At 38.5% G+C, this 19,217-nt stretch overlaps 1 protein-coding gene and 1 long non-coding RNA gene across 2 annotated transcripts in view; one reads left to right on the forward strand and one right to left on the reverse strand.

Annotated features, from left to right (window-relative positions):
* WNK2 (WNK lysine deficient protein kinase 2) overlaps positions 1–19,217 on the reverse strand; it is a 108,848-nt gene that overhangs the window by 4,950 nt on the left and 84,681 nt on the right. The window contains exons 28-30 of the mRNA XM_081898370.1: positions 15,158–15,202; positions 13,217–13,476; positions 553–4,598 (exon numbers count right to left, since the gene is read on the reverse strand). Coding sequence (XP_081754496.1) covers positions 4,248–4,598; positions 13,217–13,476; positions 15,158–15,202 — 656 coding nt within the window. The 3' untranslated portion in view covers positions 553–4,247. The remainder of the gene's footprint in view (positions 1–552; positions 4,599–13,216; positions 13,477–15,157; positions 15,203–19,217) is intronic.
* LOC309362663 lies at positions 4,606–11,026 on the forward strand. Its single transcript, XR_014165059.1, has 2 exons — positions 4,606–10,459; positions 10,497–11,026. It is a non-coding gene; the product is annotated as an uncharacterized lncRNA (long non-coding RNA).

The following is a 19,217-nucleotide window of genomic DNA, read 5'->3' on the forward strand; positions in this document are numbered from 1 at the left end:
ATTTGGATCTGCTTATTCTGCTGGTGTGATCTAACAGCACAGTTACCCAAATTCTTGTGAACTGTTTTTGGACTAACTTAAGACTATTGGGCCTCCATGAACCTATCACTTGTAATCATTTGGTTGGCAAAATATACATACAGTACTCAGCACCATTTTTAGAACATGAAACTGGATGGACTGAAATTGGTAATCTTTTAGGCCCTGAAGCTAAAACACCATCAACAAAACACATACAGGGCAGATATCCTTCCATTCCCATCTTCATCACCCTTTACCCAAAAGGCTGTTGAAGATGGCCCTCATCACCTGTGGACAGAGGAACTTGTTACTTTTCAGCTTCCTCTAGATATGGCTGGTTATGTTTTGTGTAGGGTAGGGATTTTTTTGAATACCTCTGCCAGTCTAGCTTTTCCTGGACCTACAGTTCTGCACTCTTGCTTGCCACTTGGATCTACCATTGTTAACTAATAGATTGATACCATTATTATTATTATTATTATCATCATCATCATCATCATTATCATATGACCCATTACAGATTTTTTGTACCTTCTGTTGCCATTGTTTTTGAGACAAGCACTGGTAGCAGCATCTTTTGATGTTTTGGTTCAGTGCAACAACATTTCTGAAAGCAACTTCTTGAAATCTCCCCAGAGCATTCCCCATGAGATCCCAGCCAGTTACTTCTCCATTTCAATTTGCATAGAGGCAGTGGGACAACATCATGAGAAAGATGAGAATGAAATATTATGCTGGCTGCAGGGCCTAATCTGTCCAACTGACTGCTTATTTGGTATTTGGTGATGGAGGGAGAATGGATACCAGTAACTTGATTGCAGTAGAATTCAGCATGAGGCAAAAAACTAAAGAAGTAATAGCTGACAAATCTTCTGCTCTGGAAGGGCACATTCATCACTGATGCTCTGGAACTGTGTCAGGGCTGTAGTGATCTTCTTCAAGTAATAAAGCAGCGATCCCTTATATTAGATTCAGACATGAAGTTCATTACCACCATCAGTTCAAGACTGGAATTACTAATATATGCTATCTGAAGCTATCATTTATGAGTGTTCAGACACAGGTTCTTTTGCTTGGAACACATCAATGCACTTCTACTGACTCCCTTTAGGATTGAATTCAAACTCTTGATTTTTACTTAAGTACACAACTGAAATGTACTGTAGAAGAATGCTATGGCCCATATACCCTGTCCATGATCTCTTGCTGAGCTCCATGCCATATTCATTCATCCATCTACATGAAAGGGCAAATCATAACATACTTTTAAAAAAGAAAAAGAAATTGTGGCCTGGGGAAGCAAATACATTTAGAATTGTAAGATACAATTCAAGGGCTGTCTTCCAGATCTCTGGTGGTTCAGGCTATACAGAACTACACATCCCGTAAGCCACCTCTCCCATCAGCAAAATGTAACAGGATTCAGGTTACATTAATATGGGCAGAAGCCCTTCTCACTTTAAATGAGAATGAGCTCAATTTCTTAACATCAAGCAAGATTCACTGGGCTCAAAAGTACCAGCTGCAGAAGGCAGGATTAGGACTTTGAGCATGAATGGCATCCTCATTCATAGTAACTGAGTCTATTTTACTCAGTGATCATGAGCCCAGTCAAGGCTGCTCCCTTGCTATTAAATAGATACAAGAAGCAACACTACCGAGAAATTTAGATAAGATGCTGAATTGTAGTCAGTGTCTGAACCTACAGTGATTTCTCCAGTCCAATATACTTTTATTGTGTTGGAATTTTTGTGTCATGAATCTTGCCACCACTGTTACCGTTTAACCATTCCTTTCCCAAGTTGACAGTTTTTTACACCCCAAACATATACAATAGCATATACTCAAAGTTCTGTACCAAGAATTATCAAGCAAGCCGATCGCTGTTTATTTATTTAGATTTCCTCCCCATCCTTTACCATAAGATTCATGGGTGTGAAATGGACCAACAGAATGGTGCACTAAATTTTTCGACTAAATATAACAACAAAAAAGTCCAATTCATTGAGGACAATGTGGCAAAAAACATGAGATCTGCCAAGGGCACCCATTGAAGGATTTACTCATTGGACTTGGTGGAGACAGCAAGGGGACACAGAGAAGTATTTTTAGTCCTCCCAGTTAAGGATATCTGGTCACAGATGATTCCTTAAGTCAGTGTCTGAAGCTGCAGGGAATGGAATTAAAGAGCGGTGCTATCTTGTGATATTTTTAGAATTTTAGCAACACACTGGGTTTTCCACAAATTTTTCAAGCACAAAAATGTTTTATTTTGTCTTCTCTTGAATATATACAATCTCTTGGGAGTGAGGAGTTAGTGCCACTGACTTGTCAGCTTACAAGGGGCACAGCTATACAACAGGCAATACCAACAAACCGAAGGTTTCAGTGCAAGCCAAGGGGGTAGGAATAGTGAGAACAAGATTTTCCATATTTTGCTCATAAAGCATACAGACATGAATCTAAAATAAAGTCTCAAACAAATGAAATATACATGTTACAGAGAGCAGAAATCTCTTACTACAGCATGTATTTTGCCCAGGCAGATGACTCTGCACCATGTTCTACAAAATTCAATTCTAACCGAATTGATGGAATAATATAAACTAAATGGAACCAACAAAATGTTTCAGACAGTTCTTAATGCTCAAAGTACAATAGAACTATACAATTCACAGATCGGCAGCGCAAAACAGCTCCGACTCTTCAGCAGGTAGTTCAAAAATGTCATTGCCATAAAGAGAGAATGTGAGTGCAGTGTGCCTTCAACCTTTCTGTTGCAATGCTTTTTATTTTAAAATGTGTGCCATTATGCTTGTCCTAGGTTGTTTTTTTATAATTTCAAGTAAATAGAGATTTACCAATCCTCAAATCAATCTTAGTAGTTACCTTGTGCCTTTGTACTGAGAGGTGAAGGTGCAAAGTCTATGTACAGTTAAGTAAACCCAATGAAAGAAAGCACAAGTCAAAAAAAGAAAGAGGTGCCCATTCTATCTACAGTGCAAACGGAGTGAAAAATGACAAAATAAATTCAAATGTGGTCAAACACCAACACTACTAAATAAGTAGGGTGGATAATAATAAAGAAAGCTTCACATTTAATTCCACTTCAGTGAAAATACTGTAAGCACTTCAAATATGGTTCTGAACTACGACTGCTGTTGGAATAAAGGCAATGGCATGCAAGTAAAGTTCTGTACTTACATATTTTTTTTAAATAGTAACTTTGGGATGGGCTCTCCTATAACCAATATTTTGATTAGTTTATTTCACAAATGAATCATGCATGGATTGAATTTAAATTACATAATTTGTTCAGAATATTTTTTGTTTTTTGCTTTTGCGGCTAAATGAGAAAGAGAGGGAGGGAAGGAAGGAGAGAAAAGGGGGAGGGAGAGAAAAGCATCTTAAACTGCTTACCAAATTTGCTATTTCATATTAAAACAGAAGTTTTCACTTGCAACAGCTTTTCCAGAAAGATTGCATAACAAAGTGAATTGCACTGCCCAAAGCTATTACCTGCACACATATATACAACTTAAGTTCACGCTCTTGTAAATGCTCCTATTGCAAAAGAAAGCTACTCATGTTATTACTCTTCATTAAAATGAAAAGTCTTCCATCAGTAACTCACTCTGTAAACATTTGAGCCACCCTTTTTCTTTTTTAAACTCACCCTTTAACCACCAGTTTAAATAAAAGCATTTACAGGAGAAAAATGGAACAAAACTGGGCAAGAGTTTCAAATGTAAACCTTCAACATTTTTTCCAATATATTTATATTTATATATATTTTTGCAAATAAAAAAAAATTAACCTCACACAAGCAGATTGTAAATAAAACACACTTTTCAATTATTCTTATTATTTACATCTTTCCAGCGAGAACTGAAAAGCTTGAATTCAAGGCACTAATACTCCTGCAGGATTAATACAGTTGTCTTAACCATCAATTCAAGTACATTAATGCTGAAGTTTGCGGTTTCAAACACCAGAGCACAAAATAAAGTGATCTTCGGCAAGGAAGGAGAAGCAAATATTGCCATAACCACAAACGAATCGGTGTGAAAACATTTCACAGTGATTGCTTGATTCAGTGTATGGATGGTGTGCACGCTAGCAGGCCTGAACCGAATGCCGGCCGGTCAACACACCCCGTGCATAGGCTCAAACGCGCCGCCCTGGCGATGTGGGAAAGCACCGTCAGCTATCGAAAGGCGGCCAAGCTAGGTTATTCTCATGTTAGAGCCTGGCGGGCTGACCACAGGTTGCTGCAGCGGCACTGGAAACAGCTGCAAGCCGTTTTTGCCCAGAGGTGGGAATGGCGCAATGCTCTGGCCTCCTACAATCCCAGGCTGTGTGGCTGGGCCCAACCACTGCACTCCAAAAACGGATGTAGGAAAAACTCCTCCATATTGACAAAGAGGCATCACATAAGGTTTTACTGTGCCAGAAAGGGTAGTACCTGGCATAGGCACTGGCAGGGATGGTGAAACTCCAGGAGTTAATGCAGCTGGCACTGGGCAAGAGACTGGAACAATTGTCTTTTCCCCCACTCCTGTTCTGACTGAATTAACCTACAAAAACAAACATAAAAAGCAACAGCTATTACGCTTGTACCTTCCTAGCTGAGCAGTGAGACATCATCGCTTTATGGCAGTTTATCATTTCAAACTCAACAGTTGCATCACATTCGGCTACTCTGTTCTGAGGGGACGTCCTGGTTCTGTGCCCTCCAGTGGAGGAGATTGTAGATTGTGAATGGGGTAATAAACACAGAAACTCAGCCAGTTGCTTTAATACACACACACCCATTAGGTTTTCATAGACATAATGACCTCAGGGGGAATCCTCTGAACTGTCTACATTCCACATGAAATTTAGGCAATGTGGCGGCCTGCAAAATACCTGCATTATTTCTCCGTCAGTGTATAAGAGCTGATAATCAATCATTGCTTTCCTTAAAACAATAACAACCCACCCACCAAAGTCCCACACCTATCTCCTTTCAGCACAATCTGGAGAACAGTGTCGCTGTATTGGCTGTAAGCTGCATATAGCCAAATCTGAAAAAACCCACCCAAAACTGTTGTCCACAATATATTCATGTGTAGGTAGAAAAAATATATGTACTAGTTAGCTCCCTTCCCTGCTTTCAGCCACCCCATAACATCTTTTCACTGGCTCTCCAGAGAATTCTTTGAACACACACACAGAGCTCTTGGGACTATATAGCTCAGCTCCACAGCTCTGAAAATATCTAGACAATGCAGAACTGGATGAAAGAAAGGGCTTTCTTTTCTAAACACTGAGAACAGCTGACTTCCTGAGAATTATGAGCTTAAATATAGTCCAAATGCCACAAAAGCAATTATTGTACAAGAGATCTGTCTGGTTCCCCCATGGATTTGGTTAGCAGGTTTTAATTTCACATATAATTTACAACTTCTGGCAGTGATTTCATTAAGTCAGCACCTACTCCTGAATGATGGTTCTTTCAGGCAATCCCTTTGTCTATAATATCAGGGTCAAATTGGTAATTATACCCAGGAGATGGTGTGAGAATTTTTAAGGCAGAAAATGTGCATGAACTGAAGTGAAAACTTGTTAATAGGGAGAAAGCATTTTGAGGGAGTTTTGCTTGCAATATCTAGACTGAAAAAGACAATAGTACCATCCTAGGCATATCTACTAAACAGGGTTCCTACTCCTTACCCAAAACTAAGCTCCATTGAACTCAGTGGGACTAACTTCTTAGAAATGTGTAGGATTGCATGTCAGCTACCCATTTTGGCTCCAAGAATGACAACTTCAAAATATTTGTTTCCTTTAAATGATACAAGGGAGATGAGAGGCTTTCCTAACAATCTTAAGAGACTCTATTCACCGGTAGCCCATTTAGCCAAGAATTAGTTCTTCATGGAATGAGCAGTTGTACGTGGGCAACAGATTTGCAGAATGTTGATAGCTTCTCTTAGCAGCAATTGGCAGGAGTATTACAAAGTACAAGAGGTATGTGCCATGAAAGGGAGCACTCTATCATAGAACCTTAAAAAAGAAAAAGAAAAAAATCAGGTACTATTTTTTACTTTACTCAGGCCATCTGTGGTTAGATAACATTGTTTTGCAGGATGAATTTGGTTCAAACTTCCCTATTTAGGCATTTTTGAAGTACAGTTCTAGCTTTCATGCCCTACAGTGGCTAATATCAGCTCATTGTCTTGAAGGCTGGAAGACTAATTAAATACTACTGAGAAGGAAATAATATTGTGCTTTTTCTCTCCTAATAGCTCCAGCTTCCATCGTATGTCGAAATTGCCTATCCTATCCTATCTATCCTAGAGGTTTCCAGATAGTCTGCTGGCCCTGAGTCCTAAATACAACCTAAATGCATACCTATACAGTGGTACCTTGGGTTACGTACTTAATTCGGGCCAGAGGTCTGTTCTTAACCTAAAACTGTTCTTAACCTGAAGCACCACTTTAGCTAATGGGGCCTCCTGCTGCTGCTGCGCCGCCGGAACATGATTTCTGTTCTCATCCTGAAGCAAAGTTCTTAACCTGAAGCACTATTTCTGGGTTAGCGGAGTCTGTAATCTGAAGCGTATGTAACCTGGAGCATATGTAACCTGAGGTACCACTGTATTTGAAAACTAATTTCAAATAAATTACTAATTTGTATGTAAAAATATTTACAGTTGTGCAACTTTTAAATTGATTGATTCCTAGTGGGGTGATTTTTTTATAACCACCTACCACAAACCTTCATTCATTTATTTGTACTACTTACAGGCTACCTTATAATGGAAGTCCACATGCATTCCTGAACAACTATATATATATATATATATAGAGAGAGAGAGAGAGAGAGAGAGTTATAGTCTAATATGTGGGGAATGTATTGGCCTAGTTAGGTGGTCTGAGGCAAAGCCTTGTTTGAGGGCCTAAAAAAAGAGGAAAGAGGAAGACAGCAGAAGCCTGAGGCTTGACTAAAGGGGAGCAGGTGATGCAGCAGAAAAAGACAAGGAAGTGAGAGGATGGGACAAGGAAGAAGAGGCAGGGTACCTAACAGGAGGAAAGGCAAAATTAGAAAGATGGAGGAAAGCCAGCTAGGAATACGAAAGGGAAGCTGGGGCTGGCACTTGCTAGCTGCTTAGCTACTGCTCATCTTTATCACTATGTTTCCATAAAGGCTTGCTGCATTTGGATGGGAAACTTACTGGCAGTTTTATAAACAACAATAATGTGCTCAGACCTTCAACTTTTTTGAATGCCAGAAAATCCAAATGGCACTGTGTATACTCATGAGCTTTCTGCTAAGGCCAGTCCCTGGGTGGATACAGCTTATTTAGGATTCTCAATACGTTTTGCTCATCTGTCACTTTGCTGTTCAGTCAACCAGCTTGAAGACATCCTTTTAGAGATCTTTGGATGAGCCAAACTACACATTACGTTGGTTGCATGTTTGCCTTTTGCATTGATATTTTATTTGCAAATAGCCAGCCCAGTATGCACTTCAATCCTCCCGGCACATATACACACAGCTCCCTCACCAATAGAAGCAGTGGAAACTATTTTACTACCATATAATGCAAAGCCTTTTCAAACCGATTTTCATTATATGCTCCCAAATTGAACCCAGAGCATCCATGCTAATTTATATAAGAGAGCCATACCCCCATAGTTTCGCATACCGTTTGGGCATTTGTGGATTCTTCTGATATTTGGCATATATTAATCTGGCAGTTACAATAATCAACACCTTTCTGTTTAGATAGTAACTCTTTCAGCACTGTGAGAGCTTTTTAATATTGTGACCGCTTTCTCCCCTCAAAACAAACAACAGTTGTGGCGGGTGGCCTGAAACAGGTCAAGGCACAGCAAGGGAGAAAGGGTTAAAGTACTCCTAACCTGCAAGGCCAGCTCACAATCTTGATCGAGTCCACCAGGCTGGCTATTGAATGAAAAATCTTGCACACAAATGACAAAACATGTGACTAATGTGATGTGCTAATTGGTCCCTAGGCTGAATGGGATTTTTAGTGTTAGTTGTTAGAATTTCTAACAATTTGCTCTTCAAATTTCAGTTTTACATTTGCTTTGTCAGTTTTACTGTTTTGCTTTCTTCATTCGCTTCCCCTCCAATATCCAATAATGTTGACCCTCTTTTGTGCTTCCCCTCCCTGCCTTTTGTAATTAAAGGTATGCATTTTATTTGAGCTCTTTTAATTTCTTTTAATAAGCTCCAAAATTCCCAAAGGAAAATGATGCTTGTAATTGAACATTTTAGCTTTCTATCAACATCTTGCCATATTCTCATATTGAAACAGCGTGTAAGTTCATTTTGGGCCTTTGTCATACATACTCCATGGCAACCACAGCCATGATTTTGCTTTCCAGAGAGAATAAGAAAATTGTTTCTCCCTATTAAGGTCTCCATATTTTTTTTTAATGCTAATATGAATCACACTCAAGTCTTTCCTTGTTTGAACATTCATCTTTTCTTTCTTCATGTTTCTTTCAAAAACCACTTTCCCCTTCTTACAAGTTAGTAGAGTTCTGTATAAGTCAAGGCTGCAATCCTATGAACGCTCACTTGTAAATTTCCATTAAAATCACAGCGACTTACTTCTGGAATTGTGCTGCATGTCTGCTCAAATCTTGTTGAAATCAGTGGAGCATAAGCGCACTGATCTTCCAGTGGATTATGTCCAGTATCGCCTTAGATTAAATTACCATTGTCCAAATCCAGCAAGAAAACTCTGCCTATGCTAACCATTCCTTTTAGCTTGAATTCCCAGTTTTTCTCCATTTCAATCAGGACTCTACCACTAAGGCAACTTCATAGCATGTTTGTAATGTGGATTTAGATGTGTACCTGCATGCACACTTCTGTCTACAATACTCATGTGCCCTATAGAATTGACTGGATGTGTCTTTTGTTACAAATGAAGATGTACAGCCACACCAGGGACCACCAGTTGTGATATGTGAACAGGGATCAAGCCTTGTTTTAACAGAACTAATCCTCAGCCGCTCTACACGACCTCTTTATCTGGATTCCTTCTAGTATTTTTGACAGGCTGCTATATTCTCTTTCCTATATTAGGGAAGATAATGGTGAATTGCAAATGCTACTCAAACTTATCCAAGGCAATGCAATAGATACGAAACACCGAAGACTTTACCCCCTCATATTTTTAATTCTCCATTCTTCACCCACACAAGAATTCTTGCTTCCTTGCCAGCTAGCATCAAGCTCAAACAGATGTAAAATTCTGCTGTTTCCAGTTTGTTTAACATATCACCTACCAGCCACTGAAACACGAACTGCACTCTTAAGGTTCCTTCAGCATTTTCTTCCCGTCTCACAGCTCTCTCCCCTACCCCATCTTCATCCCTTTGGAGTCCTGGTCTGACACATTTATTATCACGCAAAAGAAAACACATATTGTTTTGTACAACCTCCTGTTAAGATAATTTCTTCCAGTTCAAGGAATTCTATATGCAGTACAGCTCAAGATGCTATTTTTAGCCCGTAGCTCTCGCAACCACTGAAGTTGTTGAACATGGGTTACAGTAGCATTAATGAAAAGCTCGTATATGATGGGCTGCCACCAATACATACTACTTATGTCCCTTACTGTTTGAAAATTATATTCCATGCACATTTCATGATGTTTAAAAAAAACTAACAGCTAGCATGGCCACCCTTGCCTATCAGTGGCTTTGAAAACAAATGAACAAATCTGTGCTGGCCATTCGTACTTCATTGCCAAATTTATTTGATGTACTTTATTGTAGGAGTTCTTACTGCAACAGAAGTAAAGAGAAGTGAGTTCCTTTTTATCCAAGAAAGAAAAAGTAGAGATGTGGGTTGCACTGTCTATTGTGCTTTTGATAAGCAAATAAAACAGGACAAGCAAATTCTTATAAGCTTTTATGCAACTGATCCAAGAAGAACCACCATTCACCCCCCCAAAAAAATATACAAAGATTTGTCTTAGAGAAAGAATGGTGCTGAAAAGAAACAGTACCACTGGTTGAATAAAAAATATCACAGGGTGAGTACTCTGTATAGCAGGGCAAAGAGAGGGACAAATAGGAAATCTGTACTTAAACAGTATGCATGCAACTCTCATTATCTGTAGAGACTTGCCCATAAAACCATCACGTACGAATGTATATAGTAAGAATGTACAAAATATGGCAGAAGAAGTTACGTATTCTTCTTCCAATGCAGTGCTCCTCAGCCCTTTTCTTCTCTTAGGACTAGATACAAAAGTATGAACACATTATTTGCAGAAGCTTAGCACCAGCTTTATCAAAGCCCTGACTGCGGCAGCTGAGCAAACCTGGTATGTTTGCTCCACTGCAACTGCTGTTCCCAACTGGACAGACAATTAGGGAAGTGCAAGCCTACTTCCTGCATTTATTTGTATCACTGGAAAGGGGAGAGAGAGAAAAATATATAGAGGTTGCTGGGCAAGGAGGCTTCACTGCTTCAAGACCGCTTTATATTTCCATCGTGCTTCTTGCCTTGATTAACCCTGTAGCATGTCTTGGTGCTCTAGTGCTGCAACACAAGTATAATTACATCACATGCTATTTCCTCAAGTAATGGAAGCTGTGCAAGTGTTTGAGAAAACATTTCAGTGAGTGCCGACATGCAATCAAATGGATCTCCGTTACCGAAGGTATATAGGAAGCGTGTTCTTGTAGACAGACATCACAGCTTGTAACCATTTGCAGCTAACAAGGCCAAAAGCCCTCTTAAGAAACAAGACCTGAGATTGTGAGAACTTTCCACCTTGCTAAGACAGCCTCCTTATAGCAAGTTCCTTTATTTTTGCTATTCTCCCTTAACAATATGACCTGTTAATTTTTAAAACAAATTTAAAGTGTCATTTTCATAGGAAAACTGCTACCGCTAAAATGAAGCATTTAATTAAAAAAAAAAACTCTATTAGAGAAAGCCAGCTCAAACATTAATGATGTTGTTGTTTTTTAAAAAGATGGTATTTTCCATCAATATTGAATAACTGATAAGAGCACATAGCTCTTCCTCTTACTCATTCCCTTCTCGCTTCTTGGTTTTCTCGTGTTACCTTTCTGGCCGGGTTCACATATCATGCTAAGCCAAACCCTGCACTGTCTTACCACAGAGTAGCTCACAGCTGCTTTGCTCCTGCTGCTGTGCTGCACTGCTTGAAGTCAAAGCTTGGCTTCGCATGTCATTCAAAACCAAATTCATGTTCAAATTCTCTTTCTGAAAATGCTAGGTGCTGTATCCACTTAACCCGTTGGGTGCACAGAACAACAACTGTTTGCGCAGCAAAACTTCCCCTCCCTCTCATTTTCCTGTGTGCCACCGGCAATCCTTCAACCCCAAATCTGCTCTAAGGGTTCCACCAACCATCTGCTTGTACAGCTTCACCTGGTGCCTTGGCCCGTATGACATGCTAAGCTGAACTTGGCTCAGCTTAGTGTAGCAGCAAAAGGGATCAGGGAGGAGAAAATCGGCTGTGGCCTCCTCTCTGGGAACATGATGTGTGAGCCAGGCTTCTGAGTTTTGACTCTGGCATAAATCTGACACTGACACACACACACACACACACACAAGTTCTTTGATTTCCATCTGCTAGATTTAGGTATGTATTTGTATTTCCCATCACTATGTTTTATGGTTACAGATTTCCAGCTCTAAACAGCAGCGATTTGTCAGGGAAGGCCAAGAAATGTATGTAACCTAAGCATGCCACCTGCAGTTTTGTAAATTGCATTTGCCAGATACTGCCTCTGTCCGATAAGGGTTGTATTCCTTTGTGAATAGAAGAACTCCTTTCATTGATTCATTCTCTGTTTCACCCCTCCTTTCCCAGTCTGTAGCCCCCTGGTATCTTCCATGTCATTCTGTCAGTCCCTGCAACCCTCTGGAATAATTTTTGGTGGGTGCAGGGAGCCACCGAGGGGAGAAATGTATTTGCAAAAAATAATCTCCCTTTCTCTTCTATCAGTGGAAGCATCTGCTTGATCAAAAACCCTTTCACAAACAGAAGGGCAAACTGGATTCAACACACAGCATATTAAGTTCCTGGTCTGCATTCATCTCCTCTAATGATATGTGCTCTAGTTCAGCAGTTCCAATGTGTTATTTGGGACTTGAAGTGTGCATAAACAGTCACACACACACACAGAGAGAGAGAGAGAGAGAGAGAGAGATGTCTGTGAAGAGGGCTTTCCCCAGTCTCTTCAAATAGAGTGGATTCACCAAATTTACCTAAAAAAAGGGAATGGGGACATTCCTTGATTGCAGTATCTGTGTGTGTACACTATAGGGGTGTGGAGCATTGGTGTTATGATTTAGTACTAGCCTTTTTAACAACAACAACATGCAGTTAGAAACATGTGGTGGTTGGGAATAATCAGTTGTAGCATTGGAATGGGTGGCAGTGATGAAAGTGGCATGGTGAGGAGATGACAGTGTGTCCATCTTTCACTTTAAACCACATTCACATCATTAAATTAGGGTTCTACGAAGTATTCTCAATGAAATGTAAAAAAGAACACTAAAGCTGCAATCCTATACCCAATTACTTGGGAGTAAGTCCCATTGAACTCAACGGGTTTCATGTCTGAGCAGACATGCCTAGGATTTTGCCGTGAGACTGCTCTCAATGGGACTTAACTTCTGAAAAGACCTCCATAAGACCGCAGTACCAGTTGCCGTGCTCCCCCTTAAAAGGCAAAAGTACTAGCACAGTCTCTTGCAGAAGAACAGCCTACAAACTGCTACCAGCAAGCTATTCCGGCAAACCAACAACTGGAAGATTAATGACACAGTTGGAAAAGGAATTAAATAAAAAAAAAACTTCAGCAACCATTGTTTAAATTTGTTTTAAGACAAAGCAACATTTGATTACCAGTAAATGTATTGCTGTGTATCAACTATTCTCCATTCGTATTCTTCATTTTGTCACAATTCTCCATTTGTAAAAAGTTATATACTGAACCAAACAGTGTCAAGATGAAGTCCAAGTAGATAAAAATTCTTAAGCTATTTTTAAAAGTTAATGAAGTGAAATGGATATTTATATGGAATATGCTCCTTAAGCTTATGTCCTCCAAACACCAGCTCTGCAATCTCTTTCAGACACAAAGTAAAAGGTAACGCTCTTCAAGGAGCGCCACTTACTCCACACGTCTCATTCTGTGTCTGCATGGGGTTAGCCTTTGGCTCCATGTCTTGCCGCTTTTGGTTCTGCTTAAGTTGATTTAAGGATGGTTTCGCCTGCACAGCTCCCACGGTTTTGCTTGTCCATTGATCCACCAGTTTGTGGAGATCATCTGTGAAAGTTCCTTTCTTGTTGTTGCTGTTGTTGGCTTGGACTTGTACTTGCAGCGTTGTTTGTGGTAGAGGGTCTGGATATGCTACAAGGCTGTTTGTCGAGGATCCTAAGATGCCACAGAAAGATAAGAATCAGCTGCACGCATCAACAAAGCCGTACCACTTCCCACTTTTGCTTTTGTTTACATCATCGCACAACATTTCTACAACCACACAACTATCTGGTTTTCACCCAGCTGCTTCTCCTGAAGAACTTTTTTTGCTTCAAAAATGGTTTAAGAAATGATATGCATTTCACCAGTTAGGTGCAGCTTTCAAAATGGCACTGTAAACAAATTTTTCATCCAAAAATTTTTAAATATTGGTGATTATGTCTTTATGCAAATCCACTGGAATTGACAGAGGGGAGAAGAATAGAAAAGGAAATATGGATAACCTAATGATGACACAGATATCAGGGATATATTACTCATGCTCTGCACAATCATAATTGGCTCCACTTTAATAAGCAACACCATGATTGGTTTGGGATTTACAGATTTCCTATCCAGGACCCCAATTACCCTCCTAAAAAAGCTGATAAGAAGGATTCAAGTTTTCTTTATTTCCAGTCTAGGCTGGTGAAATCCCATCCTTCATGTACATAATTCTGATTCTGAAGAAACCCTAAATGACTCAAGGAAAAAGTATATCTGCTGCCATCCAAACCTTCTTGCTTCCACAAAACTCCCATGTTTCTCTTTCCATTTCTCTTTCCAAGTTTACAAAGCAGTTTAAATATTTTACATGACAAACTTTTAAAGATAAATGTGATATACCTATAGGCACCAGCAGTGGCAATAAATTACACATAGTAACAGTCAGATGTCATGTTACTGATTCATCAAATCATGATTTGGAGGATTAGAAACATGGTGTCTACATATACCCAATATATAGTAATGTAATGTAGCTTGGCTGTGGAAACAATTATCTCACTTACATCGTGAAACTCGGATACCTAATGTTGAACTAATCTATTCACAGCAAGATGATAAAACCAATACCTAACATAAAGTGAAACAGTCTCTAATATTGTTTGGTAGGTGAATCTAAAATTAATGCTTGTTTAATTTTTTGAAAAATATTTGAATTCTAATTCCTAAAAATACCAATTTGAAGCAAAAAAGTTCAAAGCTGTATTGAAATGACATTATTTATGATGAGCCAATGTGCTATAATCTTATTTCTGCTGCCATGGAGACTGTGATGTGTGCTATAGGTATATCTATTAGTGATTTGTTCGAATGAACACTCGCACCTTCCTTTAAAAATAATTGTGCTCCAAACTTTTGTGAATTCTTAGGTTCTTTTGAAAAAACGAACCCATGAAAAAGTAAGTTCTTTTTTCAATGATTGAATCTCAGCAACTATTCAGTACTTCAAGCATCTCAATAGGTGTGAGGAAGTGTTAGGTTGCATTAGCCAACCAGCAGCAAAACAGCATTGTAAAGACGCAGTGTTAATTGACATATTAGATGAGCACACTACCCAGCTTTGTCTCATATACACACATGTACATACTGAGATTAAGATAATCTTGCAACATGCAGGCATCCCAAAGCATCACCAACATGCAAAGCTACCAAAAGGATACCTGCACTTAATTCAGATGCAGCCTAACTTAATACGATCATGAATGCAATGCCTGTTGTTTAAATAAACGACTAGATTACATTTAAATAAAGCAGCTCATGCTCAGAAAGAAATAACAAAAACCCAAAAAACAAAAGAGAGAGGGATAGTTACTACTACTGTGATCTTTGCCTAGACATAGTCGTTTCAGGGTGGACCCTACAAGGTAAAATGATACAAGACATACAGAGTTAGGCAAGACTAAAAAGGGGGGGAAGAAAAAAGTCTGATGGAAAATCTTCTGCATTTTTAAACAACAAAAAAGTAACCATTATGCAAGAAGGAACAGACAGAAAGTCAGCAGTTCAGGTGTGAAAAGAAGAAATAACTGGGCAGCTCAAAACCTACAGAAATTTGATGCTATCCAAACAAATGCTATGCAGTTTTTATTTGGACCTGCGTAAATCTGAAGGTGAATTTTAAAAAGCACATTTTAAAAAATATGTTCGTGCCTGTTTTAATTGTGCTTCAAAACTATATTCATCTGATTAATCAATGAATAATAAATATTAAAAAAGGCAAAACTAAGCTGGCTATATATTGTTTTTACAAGACCACAAAGTTCTGCAGAGCTGAGGACCATCCAATTCAAATTATGTGTCCAAATACAAAATACTGAGCCCTCTAATCTCTATAATATGTTCAAAATGCATCTGGATTCTAACAGATCTATTGAGGGTATTCCAATTCATCAGTTTCAAAAGCTTGGTGAGATGCTATGATACATTCAGTGATGTACTGCTCATTTTCCAAATGTTAAGTATAGTTACTTCTAAGGGACAACTCTGACAAGAGCATCATTTGCTATCTATTTAATTACTAGATTCCTTAAACTATTTTTTTTTTAAAAAAACCCTCAATATTAAGCAGATAGACCAAAGCCATGTTGTTGTTTGAGTCATTCTGCTGCTGGACTGCATTGAAATAAGCCATGGTCTGGCTTGGTGGGTTGTTCCAACCAGGGCTCAAGGTTTCACTTTCCCAGACAAATCATGAGCTACAACTCTAGAACAAACCTTGCTTACAGTTCATGGTTTGCCTGGAGAGAACTAAACCACCAGCCCAGGTTTGGATGACATGCTAAACAAAAGCATGCCTTGCCAAACAGTCCTACCTGCTTTACCTGCAGCCTCATGCTACTGTAAACTAGGGAGAGGCCCTTACTGCACATTTCTCTTAGCCATATGAAACATTTAATTAGCATTTTGCTGAATGTCATTAAGTATTCCAAGCAGACTCCACATGCTACTGTACACAAGTCAGAAATTGTGTTTTGCGCCTGAAAAATAAAACCAGGCTAGATTACTCCATATCTGTTCATATCGCATGTAAAATGGGACAAGAAATGCCCTGGGTATGAAAGCCAACAATAGTATTTTTACTTCAGGAATGATGACCAATACTGAATTTAAGTGTAATAAATAAAGAATAGGACTTCCACACCAGATGTATCCCTCACACCTCCACAACCCATCCCTGTAAAGAAGAGGGACTTTCAGTTATGATGTGAGAGAGAGATTTTGTCGAAATAAACATGGCAGAGCTGGACCAGCTATTACTTTCTTGAGTTGGGGAACACTTTTCTCTTTAGGAAGTAACATTAGCTGCTTGATTCGGCTAGAACTCTTTCAAACAGCACCAACAGGATGATATCTTTAATCAAACAAACTGAAAGTATTTTTTTTCATTCATATTAACTGTTATGGCATCCCTTTCTTTGGGAATGTTCCCATTTTCCCTCAGTGACTGTATGCAAAGTTATGTTATTTCCAGGAGAAGAGGAATCAAAATTCACATCAACTGCATGATAAGAATTCTTCTTGCCATGATCAGCTTAACTGAATTACAATGTAAATGGAAAGGTACATTAGATACACATTTTAAAAAAGATCTGTCATCTTTTAAAAGAAAGAAATAAAATTCTATTGCTATGCAAACTGCCATCAAAATTAGGTATTTTTCTAGACACAATTTCAAGGTACCACTTTAGTCCTACTAAAAGGCAGTATATGGAGTTTCTGTCATGCCCTTCATATATGTATATAATCAAGAAGGAGAGTACAAGTCAACCTTTTTGATGATTGCTGAAGTATCAACCAATATATCATCCCAGCAAAATGCAAGGAAAGAGTTTGCACTACAGAAAAGCAACACTTCAGCCTACGGTAGGGAAGGGAATCTGGAAAGTACTCTGTACTTTCAAGGACTTTCTTTTTATGGAGATTAAAATTCAGGTAGGGAAAAAAATTATTTTTTTGCTCCAGATGCACGTAAGGCACTTTTTTTTTTTAAACTGAAATGTGGCCATACTAGCCTTGCTCAAGGGAAAGAAGCATGAGGAGAATGGAAAAGTTGTCCCTGGACAAGGGGCTAAAATGCTATGAAATTTCAGAAGGCTTAGCCCACCATGCCCAAGTGTTTCTCCACAATGGGAGGGACAAGACAGTTACTTTTTATTTTAATGGATGTTGAAGTTCATTATCTGATATGATGCTTGCTCAAAGATGTTTATGCACGTGCAGACGGAGGTGAGGACCAGCTAAAATGAGAAACATTTCGGTCTAGACTATGAAGTCAACTGCTTTTACGCAGTGGCGTTTTAATGCTTTTGTTTTGGTTTGGTTTCAACTTATGTTAACTGCTCTGGGAACTGATGAGGTATAAAGCTCTAAAATAAATAAATAAAATAGAAATAGAAATCAGGCAACCGATTCATTGTGTTAGACAACTGAAAGGTGTCAGATATTGTGGTGGTCACATTATCCTTTTGTGTGTCCTGGGCATCAAAATGGAGGTTGTTCTTTGCTACACTAGCCAGATAACTTGAAACGGATGATGTCAAATTATATGTGAGATTCAGTCTAACAACATCTAACTTTGGGCAAAAGATTTATTAAAAATGGCAAAGTTCACCCAACAGATCACATCCACTCTCTGCTTTCAAACCAGATGATAACATCTGATAGCACATTCAATTAATTGATTTGTTTTCCCTTTAGAATGCTTTGCTAAAGAATTGCATCACCAATAAATCACCTAATAAATACATGCTAAAAAATTGAGGGCTCATGTGAGTATTTAAAATGACTAGTTTAAGAATGTAAGTTGTGTGTTATCTTTGTCATTACTGTCATGGAACCAAATGCTAAGAACATTTAATGTTTAAAATTAGAATGGGTTGTGTACACCAAAGGGTAGAAGACAAATGGAACTATTCTGACTACTTGTGACTACAGAAAAAGTTACAACCACATCCAGATTGTTAACATGAATAATTATATACAGAAAATTTCAGTAACACTGAGCAATATCTAATGTTGATCATACTTGTAACTGACCCACTGAAATCAACTATTATGTGTATAACTTAGTTGGATATTATCCATTAGTTCTAGATCTTGAAAGTACTGTTAAAGTTTAAGGTGACTTGCTTCATACACTAATCTCTATATGTATCAGTTCTCACCAGCCCTTTATAATTAAATATTAATGAAGTTTTAAAATAAAAAATATAATTATTTGGGAATCAAGGAGGATGCATTTTGAGTAGTCTTGTGCCTTTGATCTGCATCACCTCAATAATGATAAAAAATGCATAGTTCCAATGGTAAAAGTTTGATACAAATGGAAATGAACACTAAATTAACTGGATGTTTAGTTACCAAAACGCTGTCCCTGTTTTTTGGCACTACATGTAACAAAGGTCTAGATCACCTTATCAGTGCAATGTATCTTGATTGTACAGTAAAAAAAATCTATTTGCCTTATAATTAATACCTGCTTTAAGAAAGTTAAATATATGTGAGAGTTGATTGAACTGCCAATTGGTATACTCGTACAATTAAGGAAACATCTACTGGCTTTTAGTTGTACGGCTATTTGAAATCAACCCAGACATTGTATCAGCGAAACATTCTAGAGTGCCATTAGAACTTTAATTTTTCTTTTAAAAAATATTCTGTGCTTTGATGAACTGCTTATTGACTTCATCTCTGAGGTCACGTAAGGTCATAGTAAAAATCAACCGAGTAAATTGCTCCAGCTAGGTGAGTTAACAATAAAAGCCACACTGCACTTTGTAGCAGAATAACTCGACAGTTGCATTTAACAAAATTCATTTAAAGAAACCCAAAGTATACATTGTGTGTGTGGGGAGGAAATACTGCTCATAAAA

The sequence above is a fragment of the Podarcis melisellensis genome (assembly GCF_964234715.1).
Source record: "Podarcis melisellensis genome assembly, chromosome: 2".
Classification (NCBI taxonomy): domain Eukaryota; kingdom Metazoa; phylum Chordata; class Lepidosauria; order Squamata; family Lacertidae; genus Podarcis; species Podarcis melisellensis.